This window comes from Hibiscus syriacus, unplaced genomic scaffold (genome assembly GCF_006381635.1).
Source record: "Hibiscus syriacus cultivar Baekdansim isolate YM2019G1 unplaced genomic scaffold, ASM638163v2 tig00110462_pilon, whole genome shotgun sequence".
NCBI lineage: Eukaryota > Viridiplantae > Streptophyta > Magnoliopsida > Malvales > Malvaceae > Hibiscus > Hibiscus syriacus.
Genome location: NW_024062747.1, coordinates 3,039,751 through 3,054,440, shown reverse-complemented (window position 1 = coordinate 3,054,440; position 14,690 = coordinate 3,039,751). Strand labels below are relative to the sequence as shown.

Sequence of the window (14,690 nt, the reverse complement as noted above, 5' to 3'; positions counted from 1 at the left end):
GAGTCTGATAGGAGTTTTTCAACTAAATCAGCCTATAAATCTCTCTCGAATCCTCGATACATGAATCTGAAGATAACAGAATAAATTGGAAGTGGATCTGGAAACTTGCTGTTCTACAAAGGGTGAGGATGTTTTTATGGCTAGCGTTCCATGCTCGCCTCCTTACGAATGTAGAGCGCACGAGACGTCATATGGCGACCTCTGATAGAGTGATAGGTGCCATATATGTGGCAGAGATTCCGAGGATGTAAATCATATTTTGAGGCGTTGTAAAATGGCTCTATCCGTTTGGTCTAAGGTGATTACCTCGGATAAAATGAATGAGTTCATCTCTCCACCATTTGAGGATTGGTTTAAGAACTTAGATCAGTCAGGTAAGTTCTCTCGTTTTAAAGATGAGTGGGCTGTCCATTTTGCTGTTTATTGTTGGCAATTCTGGAAACACTGTTTTAGTGTTTTGTTTGACCCGGAATAAGTACAATGGGAGGATTTTGTGGTTCTTTGTAACTGGTTAATAGAGGAATTTATGTTAGCCAGGATCCAAAGTGTAGATGTTAATCCTTCGATGGGTCTGCTCCTATAGCATGGTCGCGGCCACCGCTTGGCTGGATTAAGGCTAATTCCGATGGTGCTGTGAGGACTAAAGATAATATGGCGGCAACGAGTGGACTGTTGCGGAACTCTGAGGGGGAATGGATTTTTGGATTCTCTCGAAGTCTTGGTAGATGCTCGGTGCTCATGGCCGAACTCTGGGGCGTTCATGATTCTTTGGTTCATGCATGGAGATTAGGCTGCCGGAAGGTAATTTTGGAGACTGATAATCTCGAGGTGTCAAGGATTTGTAACCATTCTTCCGATGCCTTAGCGGGGAATGCGTTGGTTTCTGCCATAGGTGAGCTTCGTAGTCGTACCTGGACTACTGAAATTCGTCATATCCGTAGAGAACAGAACACTGCTGCTGGCTACTTGGCTGTTTTGTCTCGTGGTGCCCCCATTGGAGATGTTAGCATCATTGAGCCTCCACCGGAGCTTATTAATTTATTACATAAGGATCTTCATGACTCCAGTTGATTTTTAGTTTCTCTGTATTAGAATTTTTTTTGAAAAGCATTCAAATTAGGGAAGAGTATTACAAATTATTATTTTATAAATATTCACTATAAAAAATTATAAATTTTAAACATATACATTCACTTAATATCTAAAAAATTAATGCCACGAATATTACAAGTAATTGTAAATTAAGAGTATACCATAGAATGAAGTGTAGGATCAAAAAGTTAAAAATAATGTCAATAGTAAAAAGTAAAAAAGAACAGAAGAAGAGAATTGAAGGGTGAGTCTCAATGTCCCCAACTCTTGACCAGTTTCTCAACAACTCTGCAATTTACGGTAGTACAAGACAAACCACAAGGAACCACTAAAGCTTGTGTGGTTCTGGAACAAGTGACAATAAAAAAAACTGGAACTTAAATGGTAGTCTTGAGCAGTAATTAAATATCCAGAAATGGCAGAAAAAATAAATAAAGAATGAATGAAGCCAAGGTCTTTTGCTTGGGTCTCACTCTCAAATTTGCGACAGAGACGGTAGTTTCATTGCTTCATCCGCCCTTTATTTAAATCTCTATTTCCATTGAGTTTCTCACTGAAGTTTCTTTCTCTGTCTAGAATTTATTTTCTTAGTAATATAATACTATAGTAGAAAAGATGGGAGCTTTTTGTTTGTGTTATTTTTTGTCTGTGAATTCTTTCAATGGCTTAAAACAAAGTCTTCTTTTTCACACCTTTCAATCTCAGGAAATTAATAAAATATAAAACGTGGAGGGGTTTGACAACACCAAGTCCAACAAGGTCTGGTTTCTCTCCCTTTTTTATTAGCTTCCTTATTCTCATTTCTTGGCATTCTCTGTACTGGAAAATGTAAAAGGTTGGTCTTTTAAGCTAAATTTAGTTTCGATTCTGTTGATGAAATCATTGTTTGCGTCTTTGGGTGATCTGAAGATTGTATTTTGAGTGATGGGTGTTTCTTTTCTTCTCTTGTTTTAGTGTTTAGAAAGATCTAATTTGGGTTGGGGAATTAGGTTTATTCTTTTCTGGGTGGTAATATGGAGGAGGCTGAAGAAGCTAACAAAGCAGCAGTCGAGAGCTGCCATAGAGTTTTGAGCATTTTGTCCCAGCCTCAAGATCAAGTTCATTACAGAAATTTAATGGCTGAAACTGGGGAAGCTGTTTTTAGGTTCAAAAGAGTAGTTTCACTTTTAAACGCTGGCTTGGGACATGCAAGAGTGAGGAAACAAAGGAAGTTACAAACCCCTTTTCCTCACAGCATCCTTTTGGATAATCAACACCATAAGCCAACAGACTATCCATACAAGGATTTGCAGCTCGGTTTCCATGAAAACTCAGTTCAAGAACTGAGTTCACATGCCAAGAGTTCTCTCTGTCTGGGGAACCCGTTTTTGGAACTGAGTTCAAATGCTAAAAGCCCTCTTCAACTCGCCCAACATCCACCGTCCGGCCACTATCATTTACTCCACCAACAGCGGCAACAGTTGCAACAAAGGTTACAGCTCCAACAGCAGCAGCATCAAATGAAACTTCAAGCTGAAATGTTGTTTAGGAAGAGTAATAGTGGGGTTAACTTGAACTTTGATAGCTCTAGCTGCACACCTACCATGTCAACGACGAGGTCTTTCATCTCTTCCCTTAGTATAGATGGTAGTGTGGCTAATTCCGACAATGGGAACGCGTTCCATTTGATCGGGGCACCTCGATTCTCAGATCAGGGTTCCCGACACAAGAAGAAGTGTGCCGGTAAGGGAGAAGATGTGAGTATCAAATGTGGAAGTAGTGGTAAATGCCATTGCTCGAAAAAGAGGTTAGATTCTCTCTTTATAGAATTATGATTTTGATATCAGTTCTCACAATTGATTCTTTGGCTTTATTGGTTTCATTGTATTGGCAGGAAACATAGAGTGAAGAGATCAATCAAGGTGCCTGCTATCAGTAACAAGCTTGCTGATATTCCTCCAGATGATTATTCATGGAGGAAATACGGGCAGAAGCCGATCAAGGGTTCTCCTCACCCTAGGTAATCATTATCATCTTATGTATATATCATACTGATATTTGATATATTGTTGACTCAAATTTCGGTGTTGCCTGTTCGATTTTGCTTGTGACATTACAAATACGGGGTCTGTGATATCTGATTGTCATTTCCATTAAGCGTTCCACATATAATGCCTTTAACTTCTTAGTTTTTACGTTGTTGATTAAGGGTGATGCTAGTTTCTGTTGCTCATTTAAAGTGTTCATAGGAAGTTTGTTAATTTCTCGTGTGTGCGGTTTGTCGAATCCAGTGCAAATTATAGACTCAGAGGCCTTTCCTTTTTAACTGGTGCAGGGGATATTATAAATGTAGCAGTTTGAGAGGTTGCCCTGCAAGGAAGCACGTCGAGAGGTGCTTGGAAGAGCCATCCATGCTTACTGTTACCTACGAAGGTGAGCATAACCACCCAAAGTTACCATCACAAACGACGGCATAATCTCAATGGAAACTCTGCGAAAGAATTCAAGTCTTCAATGTTCAATCTATAATGGTTGGCTCGACTTGGTCATGTAAATATTTTGCATGGTTCAAGCTTGGGGTATATTGGAGCAGGTTGGCTTTCCAAGCCATTTTAACAATCCGGCATCCAGCATTAATCCCCAGTGCCGAACCAAAAGAGAGTGGAATTGGGGTCTAAATTGTAAAGAACTGCAATCAAAGCTTGGAAAGAGTTGAACTTTTTGAATTAAATGAAATGCCATTGGTGCTTCTCAACATGATATAATTGATGTATTTTTTTTTCTTTTTTGTAAATGAACAGAGGGTTGTGGGGTTTGCATTTCTTTTATCTGCAACATGCCATGAGTTGGGTTTTATTTGGAACCAAACTAAAATTGTGGAATTTTTGTCGAACTACCAAGTTTTGGTCAGAATTTTTAAAGTTTCTTTTCACGTTTTGGGTTATATTTGTTTGTGTCTGAACCTTGAAGGATTCAACAGGATATACATTTTTGTATACATGCAGCTGGAAACTTCTGAAAACGACATAACCAGGGTACACGGGACTGGCAGGCTGAGTTAGCCACCTCCAATTATTTATATAAAATTGGAAGTGAAACTTTAATGAGCCTTTGCAACAAGGCATGTGAACTCAACATGCTTCGACAACACATTGCAATTGCATTCCCTTTTCCATTGGCAATGGTTGGCATTCACCATTTTTGTCCTAAGCTTTGTTTCAATAAAGTCACATACAAGCTGTGGGATGATGGCGGCATTTCATTAGCATTGAAGTTGAAATTATTATAAGTTCGGAGAGGAAAAGAGGTTCAAGGTGCTAACATACAACAACCTTTGGTACAATTGTTATGATCTCAAGTGATTAAATTATCTAAACTCGACAAATTTTGATACAATTTGATCTTTATAGAAATGAATTATTTTAAGTTTAAATTTGGATAAGATTTTTTAAATGGATAAAGTTAGATCAGAATCAGGTATAGAATGTAAAATATTTGACCCGACCTAAGATAATAGTATAATTATCTTCTATTATTAAGGATAATTATTATAATATTCCTCCTTTTATATTCACTTATTTTCCCTATTTTCACTAAATAAAAATCAGAAATAAGAAAACGTTTATGTGTTGGGCTGATCAAGGTGAATTTTTATCCCTAAACTCGGGTTAGATTCGAGTCAAGTGAAAAAGTATAAAATATCGGATCAAAATTAATTGGAAACTTCCAATTTTCAAGTAAAATTCGAGATGATAAAAAACTCAACCTAACTCGAGTGCTTTGAAACCGAAACAGTCTGGTTCTTATTAATCAAAGGAACTATGATGAGAGTAAAACATACGGTTGAATTTTGGGTAGAAACTTGGTGTTTCAAACAACTCCTAATGCAACAAACTTTGATGACAAGATAGGTTGAAAAGGTAAATGAGTTGAGACGAGTTACCAATGGGTTAGTTGTAGACTAAGATGATGCCCAATCAGAAGAGAAGAGTCAAATCTGACAAGTAGAACATCATGTGACATATTGAATGCGTTATTAAGTTTTGGTTTCTGGTTGGGCAATGTAGGCTGGCTCTCCTACTCTTGTTTGGCACGAACTACAAAATGTTGACTCATTAAGTCATTATTTAACTTTGTTCTAACTGTTAATGAATTTGTGATTGTTAGGGACTTAGGGCTACCTGAAAATTCCGATTTTTGCTATTAACAATGAAATCATAGTGCGGATGAAGTGTAAGGATTCAAAGTCATTATTTAACTTTGTTCTAACTGTTAATGAATTTGTGATTGTTAGGGACTTAGGGCTACCTGAAAATTCCGATTTTTGCTATTAACAATGAAATCATAGTGCGGATGAAGTGTAAGGATTCAAAGTCATACTATATAAATGAAGAGTAAAATATATAATCTGGAGTGATGTTTATGCATTTTTAAATTAAAACTAACTCCATGAACGATAGTTTTCTTTTATAAATTTGAAGAAAAAATGTAATGAATCGATTATGAGTAATCCAGCTACTTGAGATAATTTGAATAATAATATTTGGCTTGAAAAACATACCCTAAATAAACAAATTACTCATTTAAATGCGAGCAACTTTAACATTGACCGCCTGACTTATTAGTATATAATATATTGTTTTTATATATTATATGAATTATATTACACAAAATTTAACTAAAGTAATATTTAAACATCTGCTAACGTTACTTTTATTTAAAATTTTCATAAAAGAAAAAATATTAGATATTTAATATTAAATTAAAAATTAACATAATTATTTTAAAAGAAATTAAAAATAACTTTAAAAGCAATATAAAACAAACAAGTTACAAACTTAAGCAAGAACGAAATATGCTAATACCATACATAATCCTAATCCATTATGACAACCTATAAACGCCTCAAAGTAGAATGTGATCTTTTATTTAACATGTTTGTTACATGGATTGAATTATGAATGCAACGATATTTGTGAAGCAGTAAACTGACCATCAACATCGTCATCGAAGAGTCATTTAGATGGGAAAAAAAAGCTCGGCTTAGCTGAAAATCGGGCCAGAAAGTTTGAACCAACTTATTCCATTCACTATGATGCTAGGCAAGACCGACTGTTGGTAATATAGTTCAGAAGGGGATGGCGGAAAAGGAAAGAAATGCAAAAGCGTAACGAAATCTTTTTCTAAATTGAGTACGAAGAGAACAGCTACACTAAACACACTGATCAAAATTCAATAACAAAATAACATTCCAGCAGGACCGAGAAAGAAAACACATGCAGAAACCTTCACTTGAGTGGAATAAACCTGGAGGAATGGGTGGCACCAATACCAGGCCTTCCGTGCTTTACAGGCTTGTATGAGATTGAGAATTCAGCCAAATAGTGGCTAATCATTTCTGGCTTGATTTCCACTTGATTGAAGGTCTTTCCATTGTATACACCGATGATACTACCAATCATTTCAGGAACTATAATCATATTTCGGAGATGTGTCCTAACTGGCTCAGGTTTCTCACCAGGTGGAGCCTCCCGTTTCTATTTCAAGACAGCAGAATAATATTCTCAGTAAATGGTGATATCTATTATTCACTTTGGTCATTACTTGGAACAAAATAGTTCAGGGGAAATTTATTATAATTCAAGAAGCCAGTAGCATATCTCAATGAATAATCAAACCTATCTATCTACTTCACCGACGACATTTGCAACAGCAGCCACAAATCTCTAAAACAGAGATTCTAAAGGTGATGATTCTACAGAATAGCTAAAAGAAGGGCAAAGGAGAAAGGAAGATACTCATTAAAGTACCATGATATCTAAAAATAGCAAATAAGCTATTACAAGCATGAGTCCCTGACATCATAAGCTTCCCAACTAGTTGCTCGTACAACAGGAAACACTATTATGTACATAAATCAAAATAACCAAGCAAGAGGGGAAAACAACTGTGGATTGTTAAACTATTTGGTAATACGTTACCGAAGGGAGTAACTACAGAAAACGAGATCCCTGGATGGGAAATATAAAAGTGAACTGGTCGTTCTGCTGTACGGCGGTTAAATTAAGACTAATAAACAGCGAGATTGGTTACAGCAATAACAGGTTAATAGAAAAGGCGAAACACATAATGTTAGAAAAAGAACCGAAAATCTTAAACATTAAGATAACAATGACGGTTGCACTTGAAAATGTTACCTTTGTATATAAAATGGGTCAAACAAAAAATCACAGGTAAAAAATTAGGTTGAAAGCTGAAAATATTATAGGTCGAGTTTAACAAAACTAGTTGCGCCCCAAAATGTTACCGGAGTTTCTAAAATTGGGCGAACAAAATAAGAACGTTCACAAAATAAGTTGAAAGCTGAAAATGTTATCAATCATGGTAATAAATCCGGTTGCGCCCATAATTATTAGCGTTCAATAAGTAAATTGAAATTGGGTTTGTTATAAGTTGCTTTAACAAGTCTGATTTTGACCGAAAATGTTACCGGAGTTTAGCAAATAGGTTCATCAAAATAAGGACAGCAACAATATAAGTTGAAAGCTGAAAATGTTATCAATCATGATAAGAAAATCAATTGCACCCATGATTGTTAACTTTTGATAAGAAAGTAAATTGAGATAGGCATTGCTATAAGATGCTTTAACAAATTCGGTTTCAACGGAAAATGTTATTTGAGTTTAGCAAATGGGTTCATCAAAATAAGGACAATAACAAAATACGTTGGAAGCTGGAAATGTTATCAATCGTGGTAAGAAATCTAGTTGCGTCCAGGATTGTTAGCATTCAATAAGAAAATAAGTTGAGATCAGGTTTGTTATAAGTTGCTTGAACAAATTCAATTTTGATAAAAAAATGTTATCGGAGTTTAGCAAATGGGTTCATCAAAATAAGGATGGTAAAAAAATAAGTTGAAAGCTGAAAATGTTATCAATCGTAGAAAAAAATCCGATTGCACCCATGAATGTTAGCGATAGATAAGAAACTAGGTTGAGATCAAGTTTGTTATAAGTTGCTTTAATAAATTCGATTTCGACAGAAAAATGTAACCAAATTTTAACAAATGGATTTAGGAAAATAATAGGATGGTAACAAAATAAGTTGATAGCCAAAAATTCGATTTTGGGAGACTAAGAAAGATAATTATGAGGTTTTTGTGTTTAAGCATTCTAGATCGACTATATTTTCACAACTATATTTATGAGGTCGCAACTTAAAATGTTAAATGTGGTTCAATACTTATTTCACGACAAGTATCGATACTTGTAATTAAGTATCGATACTTAGTTACAACCTAAAATGTTATATCTTTGGTAATATTTTCAATAGCAACGTAAAATATTAAATGTGGTTCAATACTTATTTCACGACAAGTATCAATACTTGTAACTAAGTATTGATGCTTATAGTTACAACCTAAAATGCTATCCAGTCCAACATAAAATGTTATATCTTAGGTAACATTTTCGATTGCAACCTAAAATGTTAAATGTGGTTCAATACTTATTTCACGAATACTTGTAATTAAGTATTAATACTTAGTTACAACCTAAAATGTTATCCAGTTCAAGATAAAATGTTATATCTTGTGAAACAACATAAAATTAGGAGTATCATACTTAGTTACAACATAAAATGTTATAACTGTAGACGATAGTCAATACCATTTATCTATGTCTAGTCGATCACATGAAAGCAAATACACAATCAACTAGAACACTAAGAAAAAATTAAGAGTAATCCAAAATCTTAGCCATTTTGCGTTTCTACTCTCAACAATAGCACAAATGCAAATACACGGATTAAACACGCACATATACAAACTGTAAATTGTCAGTTAACTCCGCATTAAACAAAAATGAAGGAAAACAGAATACTCACAGCCTTGCGTAATTTCTTGATCAGAGCCATTGGCTTCCTCGTCAAACCTCTCTGAAATCTGAAAATGTAGAAATGAAACTATCTAGTTTTCCAAATTAAAAGCCATTGAAGAAGAAAAAAAATCAAATAGAGAACTAACTAGAGGAGACCTTCGGCGAGCACGAGCAGGAAAGAGCTTGACAAGCTCATCTGTGGACATATCCAAGAGAGCATCGAGATCAACACCTCTGAAACTGAACTTCTTGAACGTTCTCTTCTTTGGTACACCAGGTGCAGCAACATCGGCATCCACGTCCGCCTAAAAAATTGAGACAAAACATAGAAAATGCACCAATGTTATGACAGTGTTTGGATCCCGATAAACTCGAAGAAAACGATCTAGGAACTCATGCAACATTGAAAGAAAAGAGAGATAAGCGAAGCTAGAGACGATGGCGAGACCATGGCTTGGAGACGGTTTTATGCACGGATTGGATCCGAATTAATAACTTTGTAAAGTATCATTTCTTCCCAACTCCCTTAAAAGTCAAAATCATTAGGAAAAAAATCGATAATGCTAGTCAATAAAATTTAATCCGTGACAAATCATATTGTTATATCTAGGGTGTGCAAATCCGGGTACTCGAAACTTTCGGGTCGACGATTTCTCGGCCCGTGTCCCGACCCGAATGTTATGGGTATCCGATAATCGGGTACCCGATACCCGATTTTTAATTTTTTATTTTCAAATTATTAATTTAAAAAAATATATACACAAATTTAAATATTCGAAACTTCAAATTACATACTCTAATATCCGAACATAAAATTTAAAAGTTCAAAATACAAAATATAATAATCTATAATATAAATAATTCATTATATTTTATATAATTATATATAAAAAAATAATAAAAACTAACCGGGTACTCGGGTACCCGGAAAAATTATATTTTGTGACCCGGGCCCGACCCGGGAAATGTCGGGCCGGGTACCCGACCCGGTCGGGTAATTTTTTTTAGAGAATTATCCGGTTTTTTTAGATCCGAGTCGGCGGGTCGGGTCAACCGGGTCGGATAATTTTGCACACCCCTAGTTATATCAGCCGTCATTATTTTTTTTTGAGTAAATTATGATAAAAAGATAATTTAGTTACGAATGTAAGTCAAACGAATTTAAATATTAAAATGGAGAAAAATACTATAATCTGTGAGTTAGATTATGACTAAAATCATTTTTTACAATTTCTACGACCGTACAATTTTTTTTTTTTGGTTCAATTAAGCTCCAACAAGCAAGAATGAGGAAAGCCTATCTACATCCCTCCTACACATAAAATTAAGAACAACAATTCTATTTGGATCCACATAATTGGAGTTTTTTTTTATAGTAACTTTTAAAATAAAACATTATAGAATTGGTGATAATTCTATCCAGAGCTCCAAAATTGTCAAGAACAATGCTTACAATCCATTGTATGCTGTCATGGGATTGCCAACAGAACGACATGTAAGCATGTTTTTTTTTTGTAAGAGGTGTCAATGTCATTTACAATAATAAGTAAATATTATTATTTGATATAGAAAAAAATACTTTTATAAAAGGGTTCATGTGATATCAAACATTTTATTCTTTTAATTCTTAAATATACTTAAAATTTAAAAATCTATATATTTTTTGGTAAAAAAATTTAAAAATATATTTAACACCATGTGAATATCGTTTATAAAATTATTATTTTTAAACGAATGATGATTTTTCATTAATTTAGAAAGCAGAGATCTGCTACAACTAATAAGCAATAGGCACCAAGCCTGACAACAACCCCAAATAATGCACAGTTGACTATTTATACCTCCACTCGTTGGCAAAGCACCTTTCAATCTCCACCGGACGTCCTCTTTGATCTCCCCAACAAAATCTGCAGCACCCCTCACAGCCCCCCAAAAACTCTGCGATTCCGCTCTCTCCAAATCCTGTAAATATAAGCCCTCCTCTAAGCAAAGCCCGCATCTCTCATCCACCTCCATAATGTTTCAAATAATAATTATGCAGGTAATAATTATTATTTGATACACTATCAGTAGAAAAAGTAATTTCACAGATACATAATTCTTTTGAATAATGCTAAGTGTATTATTTTTTATTTTTTAAAATATAAATTTAAAAGTATATACGGTGGAATAACAATAACATAAATAAAAAAAATATTCTTAAGTAATTTGATGATGATATCAAGAACCATTTGATTGGGATGTAAATAAAAAAATTGAAATATTCAAAAGATATATAAAACATATTATTTGTTAATAGACAATAATTACTTTGTTTCATTTCATATCATATCATAGCAAGCATTTCTTATTAGATTCATAAATCAGGAAGACAAGCATAATTGCAATGGAAAGGTGGAAACTAAGTTCCACTGAGACCAAGCAATTATGTTGGAACAAGAACAGATGATTCTCTTTTGGTGAAACTTTAAAGTTCGAACCATTACTAGGCTAACTTGCTTGGCATCACATTGAAGGTGTATTTCCCTTTTTATTAGGACCAGATGGTGGAGTATCCCTATTTCCCTTTTTATTAGGACCAGATGGTGGAGTATCCCTATTTCCCTTTTTATTAGGACCAGATGGTAGAATAGGCCTATATTCAACGAGACCAAGCAATGATGTTGGAATATGAGCAGATGGTGGAATATGAACTCCCTTTTTAAAATTCAAACCACTACTAGACTGACTTGTTTGGGAGGGCATTGGAGGCCTATTTCCCCTTTTACTAGGACTAGATGGTGGAATAGGAACTCCCTTCGTTAATATACCAAAATCCAAACCACTATTAGATTGACTTGCTTGGAATGATATTGGAGGCCTATTTCCACCTTTTCCAGGAGTAGATGGTGGAATAGGAACTCCCTTTGGTAATATCCCAAAGTTCAAACGATTACTAGATTGACTTGACGTTGAAGGCCTATTTCCACCTTTTCCAGGAGCAAATGGAGGAATAGAAGCTCCCTTCGGTAATATCTCCAAGTTCAAACCATTACTAGATTGACTTGTTTGAGACGATGAAATAGATGCTCCTTTTGAAAGAACCCCAAAGTTCAAGCCACGACCAGCATTGCTCAAATGAGGTGAACTAAGAGCATGATGAGGTTTTGCTTCGGTCGGGAAAATAACAAAGATAAGAATTAGAATTACGAGCAAATAAGCAAACCTCATGTTAATTCTCATCTATCTATTTGCTTCAATAATCAAACAAGTAAAACTAATTTCTTACTCTCCCTCTCAAATTTGATGGCTGCTCTTCTTTTATCATCCTAAATACGTGTTTTGTTGATCTTATTTGGGAAAGAAAAACTTAAAATCAATATTTTAATATTTATATTTGTTTTTTATGCTATATATGAATAAGATTACCTTATATTAATTTTGTTTTATTTTTTTAATATTTGAATTAAGTTGATTGAGGTGTAACTTTCCATTTGAGAAACTTTCTATTTATGTAGGAGACGATTATGGTAACAAAGAGAAACTAATTTCTGTCAAAATTATCCATTTTACTATTCCTTCAATTATCAATTATTTAATCCTATATGTATATATCCATGAAAAGGTTTCAAGATTACCATATTATTAATTCGTTATCCTATATTTTTTAAAACAGTGTAATATTTTAGATAAAGTACATAAGAAGTCGTTCAATTTATAAAATTTATAAAATAATCACTAATTGTTTTGAACGATTACAAAGATAAATGCAACACATGCAAGACTTTTGATCTTGCCGAGCAAATTGAGTGAAAGAATTTGGGCTTCTAGCCTCTAGGTAACTGCCTACACATTTGTATATGTTGGTGTTGTTTCCGTTGTGCTATGTCTGCAATTAGGCAAGAATTAAATTGCAGAAGTTGTACCAAGTAATGGAAAGAGATGTCACATTTCATGGAAATCATCATGTACTTGTTTCAAAGCATCTTGGACATTTTCCATTGAATTGTAATTCCTTTCTTCAAAACACTTAAGAAAAATTAAAAAATAGTTAAAAATTAGATAACATTAAGTTCCCTTATATTTATACGTCGGAAAAAATTGATAATTTTGGAGCTTTGAATGAAAAACTAATCCAAACATTGTTGAGGAAAGCGTGAAACCAATTGTTGGTTCGTAAATGTGCACACGCGCAAGATGAGGGTAACGCAAATGTCAGAATCGGTCGTACCCTATGCGGGCTTGCGAATATTTTAATCCAAATTTGAAATATATTTTCCTTAAATAGAGCATATATTTTCAAAATTCTATTTTGGAATTAAAGGATAAATAGTAAAAGATTCCTTTAATTCATACAATAATTTTGAAAATTGTTTGGTATGGTTATTGCGTCTCTTTTATTAAATGTTTTATTAGGTCAAGATTTTCCATTAGTTCACTATATGAAAACCCTCTAAATATTGTGTAAACTTGTTAGGTTAAAACACAATTCACGTAACTCAAAAATAATTCTTTTATTCTCCTTCAGTATTTCAGTGGTATATGAAGGTAAGGGAATAGTTGTTGTATCTTGGGAGATAGACGACCAATGATCTCAAGCACCATAGGAATGACCGAAAATCCATCTTGAAGAAACTGCGTAGTTGGAGGCCTCAACTCCAAAAACTCTCATCCACAATGCATAGACCAAGGAGTGGAGGAATTCCCCTCCAAAACCTACTTCAAATGAATATCAATAAGTGGTAAGAAAAAAAATAAGCAAACTCATTTTATAGCAAGTTTTAAGGAATCAATGATTTGTTTGATAGATAGATTGAGTCAAGAGCCAGATTCGAGATTATTGAGGTGGGAGTCATGGTTTATCAGATTTTATGAAAATTTTAGGTTTGATCGAAAATTGAGTGAGTTGATCGATGATGATGAAGGATAATGACCAGTAGTGTAAAATCAAAAGTAAACGAATACCTATTGTAAAGGAGAAAGTACATAAAATCACATTTTATGGATTAAATTAATTTAATATTAGCATATAATCTATGTTATTGTTGCATATTTATATATCCATGTCTTAGAGAAGAGAGAGCAAATATAAGGATTAAGAGTCATGTATAGACTAGCTTGAGATCGATGTCATGCACAATGAGACATTCTTTTAGGCCAATTTGATGAGATATGATGCCATGGTACCATCAAAGAATGAATGACATAACAAGTCAAATAATTTCATCTCTTACATGCGTTCTATCTTGATAATTTGGTACGTATATGGTTGATAATAATTGAATATGATCATTTGGTATCGTTAAATCTTAATAAAACAAAAGCATGAATGTAAGAACTTCGCTGCTAACTACGTCAATGGATTATACAAAACAAATGTTCATAAATCAAAATAAACATGGTTTAATTGTGTTTATATCGATTGATGATCGTAAAATTTTATTTAACTTATTGATGAGTTGATCATTAGCGTGTATAATGTATTAATAACATATATCACAATTTTTTTAAATTTATTTCATGAATTAGGTTATATGTCAGGGGCAGACCCACGTGGCCCTATAGGTAGTAAATGCATACCCATTTTCTTTGAAAAGTTATCAATAGTTAATGTATTATATTAGAAGAAAAAAAATTATGCACACTCATTTTTTTGAGTGTTGTGTTATTTAAGGTACATGAGAAGTTTGTACTTATTAAAATATTATTTACTTTTAACTTTTACATCATTCTTTCTTCAATGATGCATAACCGATTTTTGGG

General features: G+C 33.9%; 2 protein-coding genes across 2 annotated transcripts; one reads left to right on the top strand and one right to left on the bottom strand.

Moving 5' to 3' along the window:
• The first annotated feature begins 1,850 nt into the window (after window positions 1-1,850).
• On the top strand, window positions 1,851-3,870 carry LOC120126965 (probable WRKY transcription factor 21). The gene is made up of 3 exons (XM_039144991.1): window positions 1,851-2,878; window positions 2,966-3,091; window positions 3,407-3,870. The coding sequence occupies exons 1-3, from the start codon at window positions 2,106-2,108 to the stop codon at window positions 3,546-3,548; spliced, it is 1,041 nt and encodes a 346-aa protein (XP_039000922.1). The 5' UTR covers window positions 1,851-2,105; the 3' UTR covers window positions 3,549-3,870.
• A 2,369-nt stretch (window positions 3,871-6,239) lies between these two features.
• LOC120127179 (40S ribosomal protein S15-4-like) lies at window positions 6,240-9,406 on the bottom strand. The gene is made up of 4 exons (XM_039145164.1): window positions 9,397-9,406; window positions 9,105-9,253; window positions 8,956-9,013; window positions 6,240-6,608 (listed from the first exon to the last, which is right to left on the bottom strand). Exons 1-4 carry the CDS (start codon window positions 9,397-9,399, stop codon window positions 6,360-6,362), a joined length of 459 nt encoding a protein of 152 aa, XP_039001095.1. The 5' UTR covers window positions 9,400-9,406; the 3' UTR covers window positions 6,240-6,359.
• Between the last annotated feature and the right edge of the window lie 5,284 nt (window positions 9,407-14,690).

Coding starts and splice junctions, on each gene's coding strand:
- LOC120127179 (XM_039145164.1), bottom strand. Junction 9,014..9,104: donor CCTGCTCGTGCTCGCCGAAG/GTCTCCTCTAGT, acceptor CTACATTTTCAG/ATTTCAGAGAGGTTTGACGA. Junction 6,609..8,955: donor TCAAGAAATTACGCAAGGCT/GTGAGTATTCTG, acceptor GTCTTGAAATAG/AAACGGGAGGCTCCACCTGG.
- LOC120126965 (XM_039144991.1), top strand. CDS start 2,106: ATGGAGGAGGCTGAAGAAGCTAACAAAGCAGCAGTCGAGAGCTGCCAT. Junction 2,879..2,965: donor TGCCATTGCTCGAAAAAGAG/GTTAGATTCTCT, acceptor TTGTATTGGCAG/GAAACATAGAGTGAAGAGAT. Junction 3,092..3,406: donor AAGGGTTCTCCTCACCCTAG/GTAATCATTATC, acceptor TAACTGGTGCAG/GGGATATTATAAATGTAGCA.